The 26,723-nt window shown below is 40.1% G+C and overlaps 1 protein-coding gene across 4 annotated transcripts in view; it reads left to right on the plus strand.

Annotated features, from left to right (window-relative positions):
- Positions 1-6,924: 6,924 nt before the first annotated feature.
- The window catches only part of SLC1A3 (solute carrier family 1 member 3), a 71,892-nt gene continuing 52,093 nt past the window's right edge, over positions 6,925-26,723 (plus strand). For 3 of the 4 annotated variants that reach the window (XM_060091642.1, XM_060091643.1, XM_060091645.1), the window contains exons 1-2: positions 6,925-7,105; positions 26,364-26,501. In XM_060091642.1, the coding sequence (XP_059947625.1) occupies positions 6,925-7,105; positions 26,364-26,501 (319 nt within the window). The remainder of the gene's footprint in view (positions 7,106-26,363; positions 26,502-26,723) is intronic. The other variant, XM_060091644.1, reaches the window with a different exon arrangement.

Consider the following 26,723-nt stretch of genomic DNA (forward strand, 5'->3'; position numbering starts at 1 on the left):
AGTTCTAAACCTGGACCTAGTACTAAGGAATCCTGGCACAAGCTGACATGACTTCCTCATTCATCCTTGTTCTGGGACTTCCCTGGTGGTCCAGTCGTTGAGATTCCACGCTTCCACTTCAGGGGGGCACAGGTTCAATCCCTGGTCAGGAAACTAAGATCCCACATGCCGCACAGCCAAAAAAAACAAAACAAAACACATCTTTGTTCTCAAGGATGATGGGTGGAATCCATGGATTGATGAGGGGGCCCCCTGAGGGAGAGAAGAGGGGGACACTGAAATAGCTTCTGACCGCCACCTCCCACCCATTGCATTAGAGCAGCTCCACTTGGATCTCTTTTATATTGTAATGATTGAAAAAGGAATCCATCAGTTTTTCTCCCCTTTTTTAAGTTTGATGTTTACTGATGTCCTTTCTCCAAGTTTTAGGATTGGAGATGGACTGATACAATTTCTCATATTTGTGGCTGTGATGTGTCCATTTATTCATGCAGCAACTCTTACTTAACCAAGCAACTTTCTGTACTGGTGACTGGGTATGCAGTAGTTATAAAAATAGGCTCTGCTCTCAAAGGGCCCACAGTCTAGAAAGAGGGAGTTACAGAACAGGGTGGTAATCACTCTGGAAACTTAAACCCAGGGAATCTTGGGAGCACATAGGAAGGGCAATCAACCCTGTCAGGGATTGGAGGAGGAGAGAGAACAGGAGAAGTTTAGGGTTGACTTTCCAGAAGAAATAACAGATGGTAGGCCTTCCTTTTAATGTTCTTTACTCTTTTTTCTCTTTGTCTTAATAAAAGCTACTGGAGACTTCTTTTGGAAAAAGATGAGAAACCAAAGTTCCGTGAACTGTTAGGAACTGTTGTCACTCACTGACTGTAATGCTGGGCAAATTGCTCAATACCTTGGAACTCCATGTCAACATCTGGATATACAGGGCTAGGGATAATAGCATGTTCCTCAAAGCACTGTCACAAAGATCAAATTAGTGTGTGTAAAAATGTTTCTGAAAGTATAAAGTCCTATAAGAATGTTGACCATCATTATTGCTCACGCTGTGCCAAAACCTTTCATTCCCACTAACCTACCCAATCTTTCCCAGCTACACTAAGATTCTGGTCCTGCGGAGGTTTGGCTCATTTTGAAGAACTGGAAAAAGAGCCATTTCACAATATGAGTCATAATTAATAGCAATAACACTTGTGAAATATTCATTAAAAAGCAGACCCTCTTTAGTTTTAGTATGAAGAAAATGTGTTACATTGCTTTAAACCGCCATTATGTCCAACTCTTAGCTAACTTAGGATAAAATGGTTGGTAGAATTTCTCACCACCTGCAGATCTATTGAGGGGGGTCCTGTTAGTCTTCTTACCTATTATGTTGGGGTTCCCTAGGCCTCTACCCTTTACTCAGACCACTTCTTAAACCCATTCAGAGGTCACATTAGAATGTTCTAGAGGAACACGCTGGGAAGTAAAACAAGTGAAGTGGGTGGGTCAGGTGACCTGGAGAGGAAGCACCTCTAGCAGAGGTGGTCTCAACTCAATGCCAGCCTATCCCTTGGGCCTCACTACCATGAGGTTGTCTGTACTCTTCAATAGAATCTTTTTTTTTTTTAATGTGAGCGTGAACCACCCCAGTTTGTTAAGTGCCCCTCTGCCCCTTTGGCTTCCTAACTAAAGTCTTGTTCCCTCAAAGGGTTTGCATCAACCTAAAACTAAAATCACTCCAGTGCTTAAATCCTGTGGCTCCCTCTTGCCTAGGAAGAGAATTCAAGGTTTTTTCATTTGCTGTTTTGGATCCTCTGTACGTACAAGGCTGAGCCAGGAACAGGTTCTCCAAGGAACTCTGAGTCCTCATAGGGAGACCTGGTAAATAGGCTCCAGCACAGAGTTCCCATAAAGTTCTGTGGGGCCTCCCTACTGCCCACTGTGTAATAATTACAGATGTGTCTGTGGACCCCTAGAGAAAAGGGGCTGGTATTTGGAGCTCAGGACTCGCTCAAGGTTTGTTGAACAAGTGAGTACGATAAAGATTAATTACAGTTCACCTCTATAGTTGGGTTTTTCAGGCTTCACATAGGTTTAAGATAAACCCAAATCATTAAAAATCTAACCAGAATTCACCATCAATTTTTTGTTGTTTTGCTTTTTACATTCAAACCTAAGAAGGAAAAAATTTAAGACAAAATGAAGGACCAACTACCACAAGTACTACGTCTACTCCTGCTACCTCTAGTGCTTCCCCTGGGGTTAAATCAAGTCCCCTTCACTGTCTTAACATTCTACAATGTCCAAATTGTAGAAGGAAAATTGACATTCCTTTTGGTGATCCTAAAATGTTAACTATTTGGACAAGGAAGGACAAAATCTCCCATGAAATTACAAATAAAAGTGGAAAATATTCAATAAAGGTTAAAAGGATTTCTAATCATATTCTTCCTCAAATTCCAGAATTCCCTTATCTTGACTGCTGAAATGTGATTGTTCTGTACTATGTTACAACACTTACTTGTTAATCATGATCCCTCATACTTGAAACTAATGGAGTTCAAGGATAGGTTGGATTTGGTTGTTTCCTGTTATGGTGACATCCCCCAACCCCCCTAAATGAATTTACCTACAGCATACTTTATAATAGCATGTTCAAAGAAAATTCTTGGAAAAATTTTTAACAGGAGCAGCATTTGCCACATCTTTTTTTTTTTTTTTTAAACTCTGGAATACCAAAATTAATGTGATTTCCTAGCTCTGTGTCTCCTACCCAGTGTAGCTTTAAATGAAATACATATAGAGACATATAGAGACATGTTCATAATTTCTTGCTGTTTCACTTATTTAGTATTTCTAAGAAGGAAAAAATGTTTGAATGCTCAAGGGTCTTATTTATAAAATAGAGGAAAAGGAAGAAATATGTGTTGAGTAAACCCAAGTTGTCCTGAGGGCATTATTGCTATAGCTTTCCAAAAGAGAAAGTGGTACTTAAAAGAAGTAGCTCCCAATATTTCCCCCAGACTAAAACCTTGTAATTCAGATGAACTCTGAACTGAAACTCTTTGCATCTCATTTTCTCATTGGGTTTTTATTACAGCCAACAAAACTTTCAGTGGTGAATTATTTCCCTTCTCCGGGGTTCACCAGACTCCCATAATGTCTGTGCAAACTAAAATAATGAAATGGTTTTTAACCAAGCTTTGGGGATTAGAAAAAAGGAAAAAAGAAGGGGCACTAGGGCCTTCTCATCTCTATGCTAACCAAAGTGTGGTTTTTCTAGTGCTTTTTCTTGCCTATACAAAAAACAGAATTAAAAAATGAAAATGCCACTTGGCTTGAAACTCCATTGAAAATCATATAAGGATTTCTCTTTTAAGTTCTCTTGAAATACAGGTCACTTCCACAAGAAATACGAACAAATTAGTCTTAAACCCATGGCTCAGAGAGGACTTAGTGTAGTAAATAAATGCTTTAAAATGTAGTCATGGCATTGAGAAATGACATCTGCTCCATGTACCTAGGCCAGAAGCGCGAACATAAAAATAAGTGATTTTGTTTTAACACAGAAGGTTGCAAAGTGTTTTGTTTAATACTCTTATATTATGTCATTCATTCATAGGAGTTGAATTTAATGTTTACTATGTATACGGTATAAGACCCATTCTTGCCCTCAAAGAACTTACAATTTAGTTGAGAAGCCAAAATTTAACAAGATTTTTTAAATGAAAGGAGCAGTAGGAGACAGTGGAACTATGTGTTAAACTATGTGATATGGATGCTAAGTGACTTAGGAGATAAGAGGAAGAGAAAGATTGCTGAGGGGTGGGACTGGTAGAGGTAGATATTCTGAATAATCTCTTAAAAAGATGCAAGTTTAAAACTTGTTATAATTGCTGCTAATTTATAATTTTAGCATTTACATGATTCACCGTTGCTTTCCAACCGGGAGCTGTTCAAAAGAGTGTATACATGCAACAGTTGAAGCTTGGCAGGAGACATACCTTTAGAATCTCCCTGGATTTGCTAATAAGGGAAAAAGACATACTTTCTTGTTGGAAAACAGACACAAGAATTAAGCAGATTTTGCATGGGGAATATGAGATTTACTAAACAGGAATACAGAACTCTGGCTGTAATTTTTGGTATGAGTTTTGTTTCTGTTAAACATTTTTTTCTTCATACTAAACAAGTTCTAAGTTTTGGAGTTGAGTCAGGCTCAAAAAAATTTTTTTTAATTTTTAAAAATCGATTTCACAATCTATTTCCTTCTTAAGAAAGGTGGACTACAAGTGCAAGTTATATTCTCAAGGTATTGAGAATTTTCTAGTTCCTAAAAATGATGGGGCAGGAGGGGGTGTGGGGGACATTTAGCCTCCTTTAAAATTGAGGCATCTGTCTGCACAGCAACTTATCTTTTGAAATTACCAAACTTCAAGTGTGCATTTATACTCTTGGTCTTAAAATGCTTTTTACTTTAGTAGTTTAGCAAAGATCCTGGCATCTTTGGGCTTCTTACCTTTTTGAATCTTTGCAACACAGACGGTGAGCTAAATTAGATTTGCTATAATAGAGTTTAAACTGCTAAAATAGAGGCATGTTTCAGCTTGTGTTTTGAGTCAGTTTAGGCAAGGTTAGAGAATTAGAGTAAGTATTTTTTTTTCTCTATACTTGATTGCGTTCCGGGTCTTCCCAAGAAATGTCAGTTGTTTCCCCAATTCTAACATAACAGTTGTACAACCAGGCAAAAGAGCACACTCTCGTGTTTCCTTAAGGGGAGGAATCCTGCCATTATGTGAGATAATTAACTTTAGCCTCAGAAAAGTCTTCTTTGAAACGTTCTAATCAAGACTTCAAGCTTTCTGAGTGTTGTGTGCGCTTTATTCTTCAATTCTTCCTGGTCCCGGTTTTGCATTTCTAATGAAAGTGAACTGACAAAGCTGGAAAAGTGGTCTAAGGAGCAAAACAAAGCCAGCAAGCATGCTTCTGGTGCGCCAAGATTAATCAATATTCCAGAAACCTCGGGTTTCCCCCTTCCTTCCCTGTGGTGTTTTCATTTTTCCCCACTCCCCCTTTCCCGGGCACAGACTCCGCCCCTTTTCTTAAGTTGCCCCGATAGTAATTTGCAGTTTCAGAGCACATGCACGCCTTGCTCGCTGCGTTGTGTTGCTCCGCTCTACCTGCTGGGAATTCACCTTGTCATTGCCTGGGGTATCTTCCACCCGTTACAAAATCAGAAAAGGTAAGTCTGACGTCCTGTATTCCTGCTGGGCTACATTTCTCGTTCCATTTCTCTGCCAGTGTATTTTGTTTCCCGAGCGAGGAGTAGCGACAGTAAAAGCTAGCCATTTTGGTAGATAAAGTCCATGTTAGTAATTTAATGCATTGAGCGTGTGGTGTCTATTTACGCCGTGTCCTCTCTCAATCTGGAGTTGAGTCGTTCAGGGTGGATTGGGGGCAGACTGTGGTTCGAGCTCTAGAAAAGAATCAAGGCTGAGCTGGTCTGTTTTAAAGTGACTGGTAAAGGGAATCAGAGATTAGTAGGAGAGAAAAAAATTTGGTCTCTCGCGTCTCCTCTTCTTTACTTCTCCCTAAACTTTAATCTGCTGTGAAGTCTTGAACGAGTTGTACGTCTTATTATCACGGACCCCAGCCTGCAATTTTATTTAAAAGTCAAAACTGTTAAGACTAGTCTTTTTTTCCGCACTTGGATTTACCAAAAGCTTCCGAGGAGTCTCTTGCTTTCTAATTACTCCTCCACGGACGCACACACTGGCTTTTCGCGTTGCCAGATACACACGTCCACAGGCACGACTTGATTTTTTACTTGGATTTATCATGGGAAAGGTTACAGATTAGAAATCTTGTAAAACAGCAGGAGGAGTCCCTTGATCTTTCAAAACAGCTGATTTCCACCAAGGAGAGATTTACTTAGATATATTTGAATAACCTAGGAGCACTTTAAAGAAACTAGAAATCACACGCTGTAACGTTTGGAATGAAAATTGAATTAATCTCCTCATCTATTCTAGAAATCCTAAATTTTAAAATACTGAGAAGTGGGTGATAGTTTCCTCAGAAGACGCCAGCATGTTTGCCACAAAGACAAATGCTACTTTGTACTTCTACTTGGGACCAAAGTGAAGATGAATTATGATTTCAGATAATTTATAAATGTGCCCAGTGCACTTAGCTTATTTTATGAAAAAAAAAAAGTTACCACGTGAAAGGGTCAAATGTATTTCCCAGAGCCTGTGGGTACTTGTGTTCTTTTCATAAGCATATTTACTAGTTGATATTATCGTGGTTTTTTTCTTAATGCAGAAAATAGTTACTTTATTATATATAACAGCAACCTCTGACTGTGAAATCTCAGTATCTTAATTCATTTCATTGACCTGGTTATGCCTTTGCCATGTATACAACATGAGCCATTAAGTATAATTACTGAGCGTTTCCTGTGCGTTTAATTCAATTGGACATTTATTGAGGGCAAACATTGTGCAAAGTACGTGGCTAGGTTCTGGGGGATCGGGTGGGGGTAAGGGTGCTCAGTCACACCCAGCTCTGATGAGCCCTTTTATAGCTTCACTGGAGAGGGAAGGACAAATATTTAAAAATGTAACACAAGTACCTGCTCATATATTCTGGATTTATGCACATGTCTCACACGTGGTCCAGTAAAATATGCACATTCTAGCCTTGAGATCTGGCATTGCCACTCTCCAGCCCTTGATTCCTACTGAGATTATGCAGTTTGCCAACAGCTTCCCCTGGTGTCGGGCAGCCCTGATTTCTCACCCCTGGAGGCTGTGATTCTTGTCTCTTTCTCTCTCGTCTAGCTGTGTTCTTGAACACCAAAGAGGACTGGCTTTCTGGGGCTGATTCCGTGACATTGAAGTTCAAAGAAGAGACACTCTGCAGAAGTAAAACATGACTAAAAGCAATGGAGAAGAGGCCAGGATGGGAGGCAGGATGGAGAGACTCCAGCAAGGGGTCCGTAAACGCACACTCTTGGCCAAGAAGAAAGTGCAGAACATCACAAAGGAAGATGTTAAAAGTTACCTGTTTCGCAATGCTTTTGTGCTGCTTACTGTCACTGCAGTCATTGTGGGTAAGTCATTTGATAACAAGTAAAAAAAAACCAAAACAGCTAGATCTTGTTTCTTGGGGGCATCTGACTGCCTGGGAATATTATCAGATGAACTGATTGTAGGTATTCAAAAGGATAGCCCAGGCTTTCCTCTGAATTTGAAGATTCTTTTTTTCCTTTAAATGACAGTCTGTTGGCACATTTGGAACAACATGTGGGAAAACATGTGGAAATCTGAAAGAATCTCATTAGGCATTATGCAAATCAATTGATTGTGTGGAGAAGGGAAATAAATCAAATGTTTCTCCATCTCATGTAAGGATAAAAGAGGATAATTTAATCTTAAGACCTGAGCAGTTAAGTAACAATAGGAACAAGCAAGTACTCTAGATTTGGCCAAAATGTGATCATTATGCAATGTCACTTTCACTTAAAACTAATGTACACTATTGGTATGCTCAGAATGAGACACAGGTCCCTAATAGTAATTATATTCTAACTGGTGCTGACTTGCAGCTGAATATCAACACAGACATAGAGGCCGAATCTTTTCTGTTTGTACACTCTCTTGTCCAGTAACTGGGAAAAGTAAATTAGGGGAAATGTAAATACAGATCCCGCATTCATTGCCTCTAAGGGTCTGCCATAAATAGCTAAACCTTTTTTGAAACATTTCAGTCTCTTACTAATTTAGCATTGTTGACAGCAATCTGTACAAATAAAACATTATTGTTTTGTTTGATTTATTGGTATCTGAAATTATAGTTCATTATAATTAGCAATTATATCTGCTACTTGTAGGTAGCGTTAATCTTCCTTTAAAATATAGCTGAGGGCCTCCCTGGTGGCGCAGTGGTTAAGAGTCCGCCTGCCGATGCAGGGGATACGGGTTCGTGCCCCGGTCTGGGAGGATCCCATATGCCGCGGAGCGGCTGGGCCCGTGAGCCATGGCCGCTGGGCCTGCGCATCCGGAGCCTGTGCTCCGCAACGGGAGAGGCCACAACAGTGAGAGGCCTGCATACCGCAAAAAAAATAAAATAAAATAAAATATAGCTGAAAAATCTACTTACTCGGAATTTTTGAACCAATATGGAAATCCTTAGGCTGGTAAACAGATAAGCCAATGTCATGTTGTAAAAAATGCTATAACTTAAATTTCTACTAATCTGCCACCAAAAAAAGGCTTTAATCTCTACCTTGGAGTTTGCCAAGATCACCATCAAATATAAGAGTTAATGACAATAAAAACTAAGAAAATTCTGTAGCATGTAAATATAATTATAACTTTATCTCCAAAAATAGGATTCTTAGGTTGCAGACAAATAGGAATATAGCAGAAGAGCAGTTTGTCACAAGACTTTAGATATATTCCATTTCAACATCTTTGGCTCCTTTTAGTAATTGTTGGTGATTAATGACTGTTCAATTAATTCCAGAGATGTTCAAAAAGAAAGTTTCCTGATTGACTCAGAGAAGTAATGGCTTTCTTTAGGTCTCCAGGTTTGAATATCTTCCCGGAAGAAGTATTTCAGTGCTGTATCATTGTCTTGGAAGTTGATGTAAAATACAGTATTCTCATCTCAGTTTTTTTCTTTGAATTACAGTCGTTGTCAAGCCAAGTAATAGCTGTGTAATAATAATTGTGAGCAATTATACAGCACTATTCCAGCTACTTTCTAGGTGTTTTGCTTATATTAGCTCACTTAATCCTTAAACAAGCTTATGAAGGCAGTGGGTAGGTATGATTATTCTGATCCTCATTTCATAGTTAAGGAGACTGAGCACGGAAAGATCAAGCAACTTGCCCAAAGTCACGCAGCTAGTAAATGCTAGAGGTGAAAGTCAAACTCAGGCTGTCTAGTGCCAGAGGCCATTCTCTTAACCACTCCGCCATCCCGCCTCAGTGCTCTCCTGACTAGCTGACATCTTGTGAGAGTTGCCAGGAAGAAAAATGCTGCTATGTCTTGGTAGAGGCCAGTTACCAAGCAATGCTACATGCATTCACATAGCTTTGTCATTTTGCTGTATGATTTACTCTGTTAAACTCAGCAGAAAACGTATAATTCTCCTACAAATGATTAAGCTGCATTCCTCTCATTCATTTAACAAATACCCATTTATTTTGCAACCCTATACGTATAATAATAGAGCTCAGTGATACTGAAGTATGTTTGGAAAAGATGCAGAAACATTGATTCAAAATGGTGTTCTAAACACAAGAGTTCCATTTCTGGGACAGAAATGTTTCACATAAAGAACACAGAAATGGAAAGTGATAAAACCTGAACATGGAAAGCAGATCAATGGAGAAGGAAGTTCTTAAGTGATAACAAAGAAATAACATCTCTGACAGAAGGAAGATAGTGGCAGGATTTAAGAGTCCATTTTCTCTATGAGTTCTGGGATCATTTCCTAGCCCAAAGAGGACTTTCCCTAAGATTTGTGAGAACTGTGATGAGTTGGCTGAGCTGGGGTAGATAACTTGGCAGGATGCCCTCAGGGTTGGCTTTACTAATGGAAACTGAGGAGGTAGAAGTAACAAGAGGAAGGCACTAACAAAGAAACAAATAAAGAGGTCTCATTGACAGTCAGACCACTGAGTCTACACCAAGACTTGGAATCACAACTTAGTAGCAAACAGATCTAGGAGAGAAGGAAGAAGCCTTCAGCTATCTCTTGGTGCCTCTTCCACTGAGGGCCCAGTGAAAACAAAGCCTCACTTAGCTTGCCACTGGGTACCATGTCTACATCAACCCTAAAAGAAAGAGTAGGAAAAGGACATGTCTACGACATCAACTCTCAAATTTATTTGCTGCAGCACAAGGAAAAACTGGAAAGATGCTAGGAAGGAAGAAGAAAATTGTTATTTTCTCCAAAGGTGAAATGACAAGAAAGAACTATAGCTATTACTTGGTTTTCTTTTTTAAATTTTATTTATATTTATTTATTTTAAAATTTATTTATTTATTTAGGCTGCATCGGGTCTTAGTTGTGGCATGCATGATCTTCGCTGTGGTGCATGGGCTTCTTTTTAGTTGTGGCGTGTGGGCTCTAGAGCACGCAGGCTTAGTTGCCCTGTGGCATGTGGGATCTTAGTTCCCCGACCAGGGATCAAACCCATGTCCCCTGCACTGAAAGGTGAAGTCTTAACCACTGGACCGCCAAGGAAGTCCCAATTACTTAGTTTTCAAATTCTTAGGTTTTGATCACTTTTACTAAAAAAGACTGGGAAAATCTACATAGTGGGGTGAATTTTTTGTTCAGTCTGTTTTCTTTCATCTTTTTGAAATAAAATAAATGTGCATTTAGTGTGTGGAAATAGAAGCTAGAAATACAGAGGAGGTGTAGAGACATGTTGAATCCATATATTCAAAAAAAGTAGGGAATTGTAGATATTTCACTACCAATTCCTCTACAAACACAGGCATAGAAGCACATGTGCAATCTGATGTCATTTCTATGCAATGCCATTTCTAATGTCATTTCTAAGCCATGTCAAAGTCTGAAAGTGCCAGGCTGCAAAGCCCATGTAACGGGAGCAGGCTAGCAACTTGAAAGAAGGCAGTGGCAAGTGCTAAGTCCTTTTAAGATAGTTCATCATTAAAGCATTAGATGAAGTGTCTTCCAGGGCTATAGCAGACAGCTGTCTGACAAAAAACACACTGAGAAGAGTGGTCACTGTCTTTCTTCCTCCGGGAAGCGCATTCTACTTCATACTGTGGTCAGTTGTGTCAGTGGGACCTGAGACATCTCCCTGAAAGAAAGAAAAATCCTTTGTCATGTTCAAGTCACAGAATGTCACTCATCTATTATCTGATAAATAAATACTTTTTTTAAAAAGATTCAATGCTATTCAGCAATTTAACAAATATTGGATGTTGTGTATCTGGCTCTATGTTATACAACGTGGCATCTCTGCCCTCAGGTCGTTTAGTAGGAAAGATGGATAAAAAATGAGATGACAAAGGAATATATGGGGTTCAGAGGTAGTAATAGAGAAATGCGTAACATTTTTTGAAATGAGATCATATTGTATATACAGTTCTATATCATATATGGTGTCTTTCTGTGTTGGTACTTTAGACGTTCTACTTTCTTATTAACAACCACATGTGGAACCATAGATGTGCCATGTGGTAACATTTTTAAAGTGTGGCTTTTGGTGAAGGATAGATCTGGATTCATATGCCGGCCGTACTTAATCACCGTGTGATCCTAAAGAAGGTGTTTACCTGTTCTGAAGTCTCAGTTTCCTCATCTATCATTACATGTATAATATATATTGTGGACACTTATGTGGTGCCAAGCAGTGTTGTAAGTGTTGTTAGTATGTTAGCTTTATTTAATCCTCACAACAAGCCAGGGAGGGAGGTATTTTTATTCTCATTTTATAAATGAGGAAACCGAAGCTCAGATACTTATCCCACAGTTGATGCATTTTGACCGGGATTCAAATCCACCATTTTGGCTCCAAGTTCATACTTTTACCCACCACAGTGTTCTGGATGCTTGATCCCTCCTCTCAGGAAATGTTCATTCTTGTTTTATTATACCAATTAGCTAAGGATGTGCACTGACACATCAACAGGAGGGGTGGAAAGGAGAGATTGAATTGAGAATTCAGAGCAAGGGTCACTCCTGATTCCTGGTGGCTGGTTGCATGTGAGTTGACAGAGAAGGTGAATTGCAGGTCGATGGCCTGATTTCTGGATTGGGTGACCGAGTGGCGTTGGTACCATCAGTCATGGTGGAACACAGGAAGAAGACGGGGGAAATAATAATGTCAGTTTCGGACATGTTGAGTTTGAGATGCGGGGCTGCCACTGCAGTGGAGATACAGTGCAAGAGACTCACCATAAATAAAGATTTGGAAGGTAGCCTTACCATCTCCAGACCGAACGAAGACAGGCTCTGTCTTTGAAGGTAAACGAATAACCATCAATGCATCCGGTTATCCTACTGCATAAGCTACTCTGTAAGTGAGTCTATTCTGAGAGCAGTATTAACTCTAGGGCCCTTCTTTATAACTAGAAGCAATAATCTCCCAGAAATGCTGTAATGGTATTCTGAGCCTTGGACATGTAATACAATATCCAGCCGAGTCAGTTAGTTCAGCCAAACAGGTTCATTAATGCGGTGAACTATCGGCTGCTGCCTGGACCAAACTAGCCAACTGCTTGAGTTAGTGGCCCCCATGCTGGCACCTTTCAGCTTACTAAGAGAAGGGCATCTCCACCCAGGTTGAACAACAAGAATCCAAAGAATGGTGAACAGATTTCTGGGTTCAGATTTCCAGTTTCTTCAACACTTCCTGGAAAAGAGAAGAAGAGAAGGAGCTTCCAGAAGCTCGGGGGAGGATGACTCCTGAGGCAGGCCCTCCCCTGGTGTTACCAGAGCCCAGCTAGTCACTGTCACTCACAGAGACTCCCTGGGCAGAGGGCTGGGCTGGAGGGTAAGCTAGGAATCAGTGGATTCATAATGCCCTGCTCTGGAGAAGTGACATAGGGGTAGGGTGTAAGGACTAGAGTCTGATTTTTTTTTCTTTTTCTCTGCTTCATTGTCTTCCCCAGGGAGCAGAACTAGAGAAAAATTGTTGGGGACAGCAATAGCAAATAGCTGACTTGCATTGGATCCCAGCCCTCCCCCCCACCTTCTCCAAAATCATTCCAGAGACCTGCCTCCTGTCCTGGGGATAGAGTCCAGGGCTGAATAGGGGAGTAGGTCAGAGCCACGGATTCCGGAGTCAGAAGCTTGGGTTTATGTCCCATTTCTGGAACTGATCCTCTGTTTCTTCATGTGTAAAATGGAATAATTATAACACCTCTCTGCCAAGATTCTATCCCAGTTCTGCCACTTACGACCATGTAATCTTAAATAATTTCCTTAAATGCTTAGCAGGCAAAGTATCCAAAGAAACTGTCAACCCTTCGTCTTTGACTTCCATCTGTGCTAGGGCGTCAAGTGAAAATACACGCGGGTTTGATGACGCTGCTCGGCCAGAGGACTGAGAGCCAAGGATGAGGGAGGACCGGGCGTGGGAAGGGGAGAAGATGGTCACCTGCTTTAGGTCTGGAAGTGTCTTCTATTTCCTTGGCTAGAGGAGGGAGCCAAGAGAGTCGTAGGAAGAGACTTAATAGTTGTAAAGGGCTTTGAGAGGCCGAGATGAAAGCCTCAGTGTAAGTGACACCGTCATTATCTGTCCCTTACCTACCTGGCCTCTTGAGCCAAGCAGAAAGTAATCCCCAGGCAGCTGTTATCACAACACAGACTGCTCAATGGAGGGAGTGATGTCTCAGGAAAATGGGAAGTTGCTGAGAAAATGGTTTCAATAAATGTTGTAACATACTCAACAGTGCATTTTTGTTCGTACCACTCAGGACCCATCAGAGTTCACCACCTCCCTGGTTTCTCCTTTTCTCCAGCATTTTGGTGTCTACTGTTCATTAATTGTCGCCCCCATCAGAGTGGAGCCAAGCAAGATGAGGGGTTCTGGAAACTTGGAGAAAATGTTGCTGGTTTCTAACAGAGTTGGTAAAGGTTATTTTGAAGTAGAGGGTAGAGGGCTTAATGTTGTTCTAAGTTTGTCTCTGGATTTTATTTTGCTCTATTTTCTTCCTGTTAATTCAGATGATGAGAAAACTGAGCAGGCAATTTCAAATTTGTTTCTTTTTCAAGTAGGTAATCAATAAATATGTGTGTTCAGGACAATTACCTGCAGTAATAATATCTTCCATTGTTGCTGTGTTACAGTTTACAGAGTGCTTTCCCATTGCCCTCTATAGCAATGTAAGTCCATGGCCAGTTCATCCCCGCTTCTGATTAGTATCTGTGAATGTCTGGCACACAGCTGAGAAAGCGCTGAGAGTCTAAAGGTCCTGCTTACAGACAAAGCTCTGCCGTCAGCTCCCTTTATGATTTAAGACAAATCTCTGGACCTCATATTTCCTCATCAGCAAAATACATTTGGACTTATGTCTGCCTCCAACTCCAAAATTCTATCATTTAAAGTCTAATTTGTCTTCCTCTAAAGCTGAAAATACGGAATAAGATACATGAGGGTTTTCTTTTCAGCCCATGATGCTGTACCATTGCAAGGACCTTATTCATGAACTCATGATCTCCCAACTCATTCTAGCCAGTCTCTCAAATCTATGAAGCAGCTGCCTTCTCTTGCTTTGAATTCTTGACTGTCAAGTTCTTGACTCTGGGTGTGGTGGCCAATGTTTCCTAAGCAATGTTTGAGGACACAACTGAGGCACACCTCTGCAGAGCCACTCCTGCCCTTCCATCTTCTGTATAAGTCAGGGGACGAAAATTGCAGGCCTTTGTTTTCGCTATAGAGTAAACAAGGTTGTGAAGAGCCTACGCTCTTTGGAAGAGGCAACTGGAATTTAAGCACCATCTTTTCCAAGCTATACATTCCAGGTGTTAAGAGTTCTTGATATTTATGGAACGCTGGGGTGCCATCATTCACCAAGTATTTGATCTGACAGCTAGGTGAGCTGTATCACTGCTGTGAGATGTGGAAACACACAGAGCACTTCAGGGCACACAATTTAGCCATTGTGCTCACCGAGGATAAAAAGTATGAGTTTTATGTCAAGCTTCAGGGCTATCAAAATGGCCCAGAGCTTATTCCCTAGACCAAGAATATTCCCATCACTAGACCCAATCAAAAATGCACTCAAGGGCTTCCCTGGTGGCACAGTGGTTAAGAATCCACCTGCCAATGCAGGGGACACGGGTTCGAGCCCTGGTCCGGGAAGATCCCACATGCCGTGGAACAACTAAGCCCATGAGCCACAACTACTGAGCCTGCGCTCTAGAGACAGTGAGCCACAACTACTGAGCCCATGTGCCACAACTACTGAAGCCCGCGTGCCTAGAGCCCGTGCTCTGCAACAAGAGAAGCCACCACAGTGAGAAGCCCGCGCACCGCAACAAAGAGTAGCCCCCGCTCCCCGCAACTAGAGAAAAAAGCTGGTGCACAGCAACGAAGACCCAACGCAGCCAAAAAAAAAAAAAAAAAAAAACCGCACTCAAGTGGTTTTGAAACCAAAAAGAGAAGAATAAAACCCCCAAGGCTAGATAAAGGAAGATATACCCTGGCTGAATTAAGTCAATGTCGGAGAAAGGCACTCCTTTTTTTCCTCTGTGTATCTTATCAAAGAGTTGAAGGTAAATTTAGGAGCAGCGAGTTGAAAGGTACACTTAAGTTTTGAATTTCAAGACCGAGTCCCTGTCTCCTGAGAGGACAAATTCATTCTTCTTGTCCCCAAAGAGATTTCTCCAGTTCTCCAGCAATGATTCCAGGTCACAAACTGCTGTTGCTTCTCAGAGAGAAAACAGTGGGCTATTAGTGAGAGACTTTCTATTCAAAATCTTGTAAGATGAAGCTCATTTGTCCCTAATGAGAGTAGAGATGGACAATTACTGCCCTTCTCACCCTGAAAAGATGGCCTCTTCTTTTAGACACATTGCATCACTGGAAATTCCATTTTTAAAGCAAGGAAGGCAAAACCCCAGGGATCCATGTGCTTGCTGCTATCTTCAGCGTGTTGATGAATGTGAAGGTAAAGGCATCAAGAAGGAAATTATGAGTCTTTGAAGAGACTGCCTATGACCCAAGTTGTTTTCTTTTTTTTTTTTTTTCCTTATTTATTTACTTTTGTCTTAGATTTGCTTTTTTAAGGCAAATAAAGTAGTCCTGTGCATAAAGCTGCGACTCAGTAAACTTGCCAGGGCTTTTTAAGTTCTAGCATCAGGATGCTCTACACAACATGACAGATGAGGAAAGAGCATACCTTTGCTGAGTGGTTTACAATGTGAGTTTTCAGCCCTGGTATACTTGTAACTCTGGCTAATTGGGTGAAGCAGCACATGAGCCTATAACGACTGAGTTCAAAGTTTTTTCAGATTCACTTCCTTGTCTCCAGATAAAAAGCCTTTTGGTCAGAAAGTGATCCACTCAACTATAAAACTGAGCACACTAGTGTCCCCCCTCTCCATGACCCAAATTAAGGAAACTCATTGTTAAAGCAAATTAAAGCAGATTGAGGACCAACCAACCCAGACCCAGAGTGAGTTTTTAGAAAGATTCAGGCATTTAGCAGAAAAGATGTAAAACAGAATTCAGTCAGATTTTGTTTTTAATTGTGGGCCATTTTTGTGTGTGCATTTATTTTGTTATTTTACTTATGAAATAAATAAATCTACATTGCCCCAAATCAAAAAGAACAAAAATGAAATGAAATGAAAGTGTCACACGCACCCAGATCCCCCAGGGTCCAATTTGCTTTGTTATCAGTTTCTTCTGTGACTTTAGAGGTATTTTATCAGCATAAAAATAAGTTCATATTTATTTATTTTATTTATTTATTTATTTGCCTTTTACAAGTTGTACCATAGTATATATAGCTCACTTCATACTTCGCTTTTTTCACTTTACAGTATCCATTGGATGTCATTCCTTACTAGCACATAAAGAACCACCTCATTCTCTCGAGGCTGCATTGTATGGGTGAATCATACTTTATTTAAGCAATTCCCCATTGATGGGACACTTAGGTTGTTTCCAACCCTTTGATATCATTTTTCAAATGGTATAATGAATAATCTGGGATAAAAGTTATTTCACCCTGGTAAAGTATATCTGTGGGATACATCCTTAAAAGTGAAATTGCTGAGACTAAGGGTATACCCATTTGTGATTTTGTATAGCTAATTTATATCCCATAGAGGTTGTAGTCATTTATTCTTCCAAATTGTGAGATTTAAAAGAATTTGCCCCAATGGGGCTGCTGCCACAGGTAGAGCTGAGTGGACTTTGAAGTTTGTGTGAGCTGGCAAGCATATGACAGACAAGCAAAGGCACAGGGAGAACTTGGAAATTTTAAAATATATTTCATTTCCAGTTTCTACTCACAGCTATATATATTAACCAGAAAGGAAGGCAACAGATTCTGGTGATTTCAGTTACTATTTCTAAAGTAGATTTTTTTAAATGACAGTGGATTGTACGTTTAAAGACCCGTAGGATTATTTATAAATTATATTACCATTTCACATAGTCTATGTTAGTGCAGTTTTAAGAAGAAAGCACCAGGCTTTTCAGAACTCCAAGGTTCTTCCAATTCAGTTGTCTCTCAGTGCTGCACGCCATGCAGATTTGAGTCTGCATCTGTACGCTGCCTGGTCATCAGTCACCCACGGCTGGTTATCTGGGCACCACTGGTGGAACAAGGCTGGAACAGGTATTTCCCACCTCCAGCAACAGGAAATACCAAAGGACAAAAGAATGAGCCAAGCCAGGGCCTCTGAAGGATGTGGGAACAGAGGAGTTGGGGAGGGTTAAAAGGTTGACTCGAACACAGAGTAGCTTCTCACCAGGAAATGCCTGGAAGTTTGGGCTGAAACAAAAGGCCAGGGACCAGCAGACCTCTTGGGCAGGTAAATTCTCCATTTTGCCCTTGGCTTCTTTATAAAAATGAGTTAATGGAACTTTACATCCAGCAGCTTCATCAGGCTGGCCTGAGACAGGCTTTTAACTTCTCCAAATTGGGCCACAATCTAGCCAAGTTCTGAAATAGAAACTTTTATTTGGTCTCTCAAATAATTATTGAGTACCTGCCATAATAACCGTAATGGCCAAATTGATAAAGCATTTTATGACTTACTACAAGCTTTCGTATGCATTATCAAGGACTTTAGAATTCATTAGAAGAAACAAGGTGAATGCATATAAAGCAGCTAAGATAATGCTCAGAATATGTAGCAGAGAATATTAAAGTTCAAGAAGATCATAGATACTGCCTTTCTGATCTATTTCTCCCATTATTCAGATTAAGAAGCAGGCAGGGAGGGCAAAGAGATTATGTGACTTGAAGATATTAGCTGTGGAAATAGGCAGATCTAAGTTTGAAACCCCATTTTGCCAACATCAGTTACTGGCCATGTAATCCTGGACAGATGGCTTATTTTTTCTAGGGCTCAGTTTCTTCATCTATAAGATGGTGATATTAAGTCCTGTAGGTTTGCTATGAAGATTCAGTCATTTAAGTAAGTATCTACTAGTGTAATTTACTGGCAGCATCAGGCCCAGAACCCTCATCTCTGACTCCCAGACTATGATCTTTCTACAGCATCTACACCTGCTGTCTTTCATACTCAAAAAATCCTGTCTAGTGAGAGAGTTAGGAATCGAGAGCTATCACTCCTGGTTTGTGAATCTAGAAAACTAAGCATATGAGAAATCACAGTTCAGTCAAGAACCAGTTTCCCAAATCATGAGAGAAATCAGTTTGGAGTGCAGTAGGGAATCGGATTCACGGTGCAACTAAGCAATTCCTCTGCTTGGGAAACTGTTCAACAGCAGCTGGGGGCCAGGCCTAGAGACTGTGCAGGTCAGACAAAGCCCTAATCATCCTGTGCAGCTCACTTGTTGGCGTGGTGGAAACTGTGACCTTGCTTTTAGCCAATAGAATATCGCAAAGGCAATGGATGCCACTCCTGTGATTTTATTACATCATACATTAGAGTGTTGTAAACTTGAGGCAAAGTAGTGCTAGTTTTTTTGTTTGTGTGTTTGTTTTTTACTACAAAAATGAAAAGACCCTAGCTGGGAAAGAATAGTATTTTGTCACATAAAACCAGTGGTGCGCTATCAACAAAAATATTTGATACTATTATATCTTTGAACCATCTTGCATTCAAGCAGACAGCATGGTCTCCTTTCTGGCTGAAGATCTACAGGCCAAGCTTTTTCCCGGTAGGAGTTTGAATGGGCTTTGACTGGTTTGCAATGTAAATGCTAGAAGAGCTAGTTAGCTCACCTTGGGTGGGCCTTTGGTATTTTTCTTACAGCTGGCCTCAGAATGTGAGATCTTCCTCTCAAGATCAATGCCACTATCACTTTTAGATTCTCTTTTGACATCTGAGCTCTTTGGGGGTCATCGTCTGTTTTCCTGGAGAATTTTGCATTGTGAATAATAATTCTAGAAGGCTTTGGTCTGCCAATCTGTTCATGACAGAGTTTGGAGATAGGGCAGGAATGTTAGTAAAACTTTACTATTTCAAACGCCATTCACCAAAAGTTAAGTGGGTGATTTGGTCTAAAGTTTACTTCAGATTGTGCTTCATTCTTTTACTTTAAATATTTTCTGGCTTCTTAATATTTTCAATAATTTTTTCAGATTAGATATGAACCAAATTCTTAAAACAGTTCTTTAGCTTTATCTTGTGAATGTCTGGCCTTCAAAATGAACCAGGTATGTGTTCTTTCTGAGGCTCCAGGGTGCACATTGTGTCTTAGTTTAGAAAGTGAAGTGATATTTAATCTTCCAAAGAAGTATTTGTTGTATAGACTCCCCAGGGAGAAACAGTGAACCCCTGAAGGACTCTTTTCTTGAGCTTTCCACATTAGGGGAGAAAAAGTATTTTTAAAAAATGCATCTTTGTTTGTAGCATTCAACAAGGACAGTTAATTTTGATCGCCGTAAACATTTTTGTTAAGATATTTCCTAGATTCTAGAAATCTTGTTAAAATACCAAAATAAGAATACTATGAGATTGTTGGCTGAGAATGAGCAATTTTGATATTGTTCGTGACGTCTATGTATTACATAATGTCACCAAGATGCCAACTTTGCAAAGTTTGCTTCAGATCTAACAGATCCTGTTAGGAAGTTCTTCCGGTTTTTATGGTTATTTTTGCAGAGTAATCAATAATAAAGGATCTGTTCTTTTGCACTAAAGATCTGGTAACCATAAAAGTTTTTATTAGTTCTGGGAATATCAATCAATGTGCTTTAATAAGTGCCCACTAATGGAACTCAGCTCTGCAGAGGCAGTGAGTTGCTTTCCTGGAGGGAAGCAGGCTTCCCTCCACCCCTCTCCTTCTAACTGGTCGTAAGGGCAGAGTGGAGAGAGCTCTCAGAAGTCTATGTATCAGGCTGTGAGAACTTGTTTTCAGGGAAGACGCTTTTCGTTGCTGGGCTCTGTAACCAGAAACCTGAATTGCTTACCCAGAAAAGCCATCTTTGCATATGCAGAGCATCTCCCCTTGACTTGATGCTGAGAGCTGGCTGACCTCAGCACACTGGCTTCACCTCTAACGCTGCCTGTCCCAGCAGAAAGCTGAAGAAAAAAATGGCTTTTGTCTATTCATGTAACAAATGAACTGAAAAAAAGCTAGATGTGGACTTCATTAAGTAAAATCACCAAAATCTTTCCTCGACTTAAGCTCTATATTTAGTTAACCTAATTCAAAAGAGAATGAAAATGTAGATAAAATGTTGTGTGCTAACTTAGGCTCTTTAAATTCATACCATGTCTACTGAAAGGCCATGAGTACAGCATCGTGGGTGAGGGTCTGGGCCCTGGAGCTGGCTATGAAGCCCACCTCAGCCACTCAGCTGCCCTTGAGAAGAGCTTGACCCCTCTCTACGCTGACTATGGCTCCGACCTATACAGGTTTGTGGTTTTGGCAGTTTACCTACTTTGTCAGTGACTGGTTCTCCATCTGTGAGATATGGGTAGTCCTAGTCCTGGCCTCCATGGCGTCTGTGCTTGTGAGAACTTGGCATCTTGCATGTGCTGAAGACGGTTAGCTGTTGTCATTCAGCATGAGAACCTGAAGCATGTTTTCATTTAATGTCTTTCCCACCTTTGTTACTGATGGTTTCCAAGGATTAAAATGTGTGTGCTGGAGGGAAAAGGCAGGCTACTTTAATTAATAAATTCTATATACATTTAGTTAAATCATTCCATGAAAAGGGACTTGGTGTAACCATTTTAAACAGTGACTTGATACTAATAACCCTATTGTGGGAGCCTCAAAAAGTAAGAGGACCTGTGGAAGGTTCCGAAGGTGCCTCTGGGACATCTCTGGCAGATCCAAGGTTAGTACTCTAGTGCTTCTACAATTTTGGGGGTTAGAGATGCTGAAGACCCAGAGGCCAGGTGCATTTGAGAACTGTCTTCAAGAAAGCTAGTAGAAAGAGCACTGGCTTTTGTTTGGAAGCCCCCGGGTCAACCACTTACTAGCTCTGTAACCTTGAGCAAGTTAACTAACTTCTGAGCATCAGCATATTCATCTTTAAAATAGATATGATAATACCTATCTCATAAAGTTGTGATGAGGATCACACCACCATTAACACATAGTAAGAACTCAATAAAAATAGCCCTTCCCCACATAATCTTTCCTAAGAGGAGAAATGGCTCACTTAATAAACCCAGAGACAGTAAATAGACCAAAGCACAGTCAGGGACAAAACTGATTCAAAGTGTATTTGCAATGTGCTATCACTCTAAACAACTCCTCTCTTCAAAGCACTTGACTTAAAACTATCTCTTATAAATAAATGATGTCATCTTTCTGCAGTTCCTACTATAAAGAAGAGCTTTTAGAAAATGTGGTTTCCGTATTGGAGATGGTAAAGAAACAGAGACATTCTAGGGTAGATGCCAGGACTACACTTCCAAGCAAGACCAGCTTGACTGGAAGGAGACAGATGAAAAATTTCACCACCTCTTGAGACTTTGCCTCCTTGACTGTCTTTCTGTTGCTCTGTTAGACATCTTTTTGGCAAATTGGAGAGTTAAGAGACTTTGTCATTCATGTATTGCCCAGAATTCATTCACTGAGCTGGCTTTCTTTCCCTCCTAACATCTAGATGAAAATTGGTTGCACGAAGTAAATGTGGGGTTTGATGGGGGAAGGGAAGGGGAGGTGCGAGGAGCACTTAGGGAGAGAAAGAGGCTGCATAGAGCTGGTGTACTTGTAGACAGGGGCGTAGAGTCAATGTTGGCAAAGGCTGGACTCTGGGAAAAGGGATCAAATGCACCTAGTATTTAGAAAGAATAGTCCCTTCTTTCATCTACACTGGCTTGTCTCTTGCCCCTAGAACCTGTATCATTAGTAGAGCAGCTATTTTACCAATTTTTTCTGAATTATAATTTAAATGGGTATTTCTGGACTAGGCAGGATCCTACCCACCCTTGAAAATATTGTTGTACATGAGTAAATACATTTCTAAAAATATATTTAGAAAGGGTCTTGTAAAACCAAGCTTGTTCTTAAATTGGTATTTGAAGGATATCTAAAATTCCTACTAGCTTGGTATGGTCAAATTCCAGAAGACCAAAATGAGTTTCTTGGGCTTACTGTGCATATTTTTTGTTGAACGACAAACGTTTAAATGCATGTAAATAAAAGTCGCAAAACATAACCAATACCAGTGAAAATACATTTGATTGGAAGTAAACTTTATAATATTTATTTTATTACTTGCATACTTATAATAAGATAAAGCACAGATTTTAGTAACTTGACCTTTATATGAACAAGTAGTAAAGAACCAGATATAATCAGAGCTTTTTATAATTCCTATGTGCTGTTAATACTGTTATATTGAATAATGCACACTGAAAATTGAAATTAAATACCTTACCCCAAAGAGAGTTCCAGGGAGATTAAAGATTTAAGATTTTAAAACCAAGCAAACTATCGGAAAAGGAAAAGTGTATTAAAGATTTCTCAAACTTGGGAGGGTGAGGGAAATTAAAGTTTATAACTCTTGAAGAAGCCACTTAATAAAAAAGATGTGTAGACATTATTTGTAGAACACCTGTATACTTTAAGTAATAGTATGTGGCAAGCAAATTAGAAAAAAACTATAGCAAATATTATTTTAAACATAGGCAAAGGGTAATTATCTCTATTATATAAAGAATCTGGGCTTCCCTGGTGGCGCAGTGGTTGAGAGTCCGCCTGCCGATGCAGGGGACGCGGGTTCGTGCCCTGGTCCGGGAAGATCCCACATGCCGCGGAGCAGCTGGGCCCATGAGCCATGGCCGCTGGGCCTGCGTGTCCAGAGCCTGTGCTCCGTAGCGGGAGGGGCCACAGCAGTGAGAGGCCCGCATACCGCAAAAAAAAAACAAAAACAGAATCTATACCAAATATACACACACATACGTAAACTCTTAAACTATCAGGATTTAGTAAATGACTGGTGAAAATACAATTAGGAGGAATGGTCAACATCATTAGATATTAAGTAAATTCAAAAGAAAACAAATATACAGACTATTTACTCATTCAAAAATTCTGCTTCTTTTAACAAGTTTTTATGATAATATTCCATTCCTAGAGGTATGGGAAATAAAGCCTTCTCATTCAGTAATGAGGTATTAAACTGCTGGGCCAATCCATTGGGAAAGCAATTTGATAGCATGAATTGAGGTAGTCATATGCTTTATTTTTTTTTCTTCCAGTTTTATTGAGGTGTAATTGACATACAGCACTGTATAAGTTTAAGATGTACGGCATGGGAATTCCCTGGCAGCCCAGTGGTTAGGACTCTGAGCTTTCACTGCTGAGGGCCCGGGTTCAATCCCTGGTCTGGGAACAAAGATCCCGCAAGTCTTGCAGCTCGGCCAAAAAAACCACCAAGCAACACACACACACACACACACAAAGATGTACTGCATAATGATTTGACTTGCATACATCATGAAATGACTATCACAAAAAGTTTAGTGAAAGTCCATCGACCAGGGATTGAACCCATGCCCCCTGCAGTGGAAACAAGGAGTCCTAACCACTGGACCACCAGGGAATTCCCAACAACTTTCATATACAACGTACAGCAGTGTTAATTTGTCATGTTGTCCATTACATCCCTAGTACTTATCTGTCTTATAACTGGAAGTTTATACCTTTTGACTGCCTTATCCAATTCCTTTCCCCACACACACCCCCTCTTGTAACCACAATTCTGATCTCTATGAGTTTGTTTGTTTGTTTTTGAAGTATAATCGACCTACAACACTATGTTAGCTCCTGGTGTACAATATAGTGCTTCCATGTTTCTATACATTTCCAAATGATCTTCATGATAAGTCTAGTTACCATTTGTCATTCTACAAAGATATTACATAATTATTGACTATATTCCCCACACTGTACATTTCATACCCATGACTCATTTATTCTGTAACTGCAAGTTTATACCTCTTAATCTCCCTCACCTATTTCTCTCCTCCCCCCAGCTGGTAACCAGATTCTCTAATGCACTGGTTCCCTTTCCCTGAACTACACTAAACAAAATATTCCTAGGTAAAAACCAGCCTTCAGGGCCTCCCTGGTGGCACAAGTGGTTGAGAGTCCGCCTGCCGATGCAGGGGATACGGGTTCGTGCCCCGGTCTGGGAGGATCCCATATGCCGCGGAGCGGCTGGGCCCGTGGGCCATGGCCGCTGAGCCTGCGCGTCCGGAGCCTGCGCGTCCGGAGCCTGTGCTCCGCAACGGGGGAGGCCACAACAGTGAGAGGCCCGGGTACCGCAGAAAAAAAAAAAAAAAAACCAGCCTTCATATATTCATAATGGTATTTTTCATAAAAGTAAAAACTGCGAAACAACCAAGTCTTCAACAACAAAAATAGTAGTAAGAAAATTTTGATACAATCACTGGGTCTGCTATCATGAGGCTGAAAAGTGATGTTTATGGTGACTATATATGGAAAAATATAGTCTGCATGATCTCCATGTATTTAACTCTGTAAGAGAACATTCTGGAAAGAAGCTCAGGGAAGCACTAACAGTAGTTGTCTTTGCTCTATTGAAGAGACAGGAAGTATGAAAAGTAGTCAAGAATGTGAGATCTGAGTCCAAACTGCCTGGGTTTAAATCCCAGCTCTGCCACTTGAATGGACCGCTATTTGACTTTGATATGGAAGAGCTGTTGAAACTGGGCATGTTTTAACTTCACTATGATTAGATTTCTCCATCAGTAAATTGGTGACAAATTAGTACCTATGCCCTGGGAGTTTTGTGAGGATTAAATATATTGATACTAATACAGGTAAAGCACTAACAACAATGCCTGACAAATAGAAAGAGCTCAGTCAGTATTAGCTATTTGCTATTTAAATGGTAGAACCAATAAAGGCAGGCTTTTACTTCCTCTTTTCTACATTTTCCAAAGCAACTTCTCTCTCCCGAACATATCACTGTTACATTGGGAAAAAGCAATAAATATTTTTCTGAAGGTCTTGAAAACAGGGTCAGCTGGATTTTCTAGTCATGTAGATTCAACTTGTAATTGGGATATCACCGTATGTAATCAAAGAATGGCTACTTCATGTTGTTGGAATCCAAGAATTGAAGTTGGAGTTGCAGTAACAATTGAAATGAACTTTGTGTCTCATTTCATAAGAAGTTAGGATGGTTCAGTTTCCTTAAAGGACTGCTTGCTTCTTCCTTTGGAAAAACTTGTGTCTACATAGTATTCTCTCTCCTCCCCCAACCTCTAGCCTCTAGACTACTCAGTACTTCTCTATAACTCACATGGTTTAGTAAAATTTTTGAAAATATTTACAATAATGGAATAAGCAAATTTGGGGGTGGAGGCAAAGAAAGTTTATTAGGGAAAGGGGAGAAGGAGTAAATTATTCAGTACATTTGTTAATTTCTGAACATTTCCAAAGGTACCAAGCATAATTTGATTTACCTATAGAGTTATCATTTAAATATTTTTTAAAGTTCCAGGAGCAGAATCAAATTAAGGGGAAAAGTGCTTTCTCTTTCCCTTATTATCCCCTAAGTTTTCAGGGAAAACTTTTGGAAAAAGTCTCTGCTAATTTTGTAGTCTTTCTTTTGCCAGCAACTAGCAAGTCTGTACAATATAGTTGCCAAGGCAATATCGGGACCATGTAGACAGAAAGTGTGGTGTGTAGACAGGGAGATGATGAAAATGGATTAACAGTGTGAACAAGAGGAGTTTTTTTTTAATTGTAAAAATTAAAATGACACTACCCTTTATAAGTGGTTATGCCAGCAGTTCTAACATCTGTTGTTACAAAAGAACTTCATTATAATAAGCCTTTTTTTTTTCCCTATATTGCCCTGTGTGTGGATACGTGATTTGTTTCCTAGATATGCCCCAATCTTTATGACTGTGTCCTGGGCCATGTCAAAATTGGTTCCCCTTCATGCAAGTTAGACAAAGAAATTTTTCATTTGCTAAGACCAGGAACATTTTTTCTCTAAGTTCTACTCGAAGCCCTGAATTCAGCCAGACCCTTCCAGACTATGATAGAAAAGATAGGCACACCCCTTGCTCCAAAGCGGCACAAATATTTGCTGCTTAAATAAATCGAGTCTCGTTAGACAGGAGTGATAATCAGCCAAAAGCTTGCTTATTTTTCTACGATTGTTACAGTTTCGAAAAAGACTCACCTTTTCTTCTTTGTTTTGTTTTGTTTTTTTTTCTCCTGCAGGTACAATCCTTGGATTTACCCTCCGACCATACAAAATGAGCTACCGGGAAGTCAAATACTTCTCCTTTCCCGGGGAACTTCTGATGAGGATGTTACAGATGCTGGTGTTACCACTAATCATCTCCAGTCTTGTCACAGGTACCCTATGCAGTTTTGTTTTGTTTTGTTTTGTTTTTTTCATGTGTGCTTATGGCAAAAGATCGCTTAGAAAAACAAACGCTTTAGGTTTCTGCTGGATGCATGCTCTGTTCTAGAAAATAAAAGTCCCTTCAAAATGATGGAAAGGAGGCTTTAGTAATGCATGAATGATTATAACTCTCGTATTTTACCAATCACAAGAGGAAACGGATTTGAACCGCC

This window comes from Mesoplodon densirostris, chromosome 3 (assembly GCF_025265405.1).
Source record: "Mesoplodon densirostris isolate mMesDen1 chromosome 3, mMesDen1 primary haplotype, whole genome shotgun sequence".
Classification (NCBI taxonomy): domain Eukaryota; kingdom Metazoa; phylum Chordata; class Mammalia; order Artiodactyla; family Ziphiidae; genus Mesoplodon; species Mesoplodon densirostris.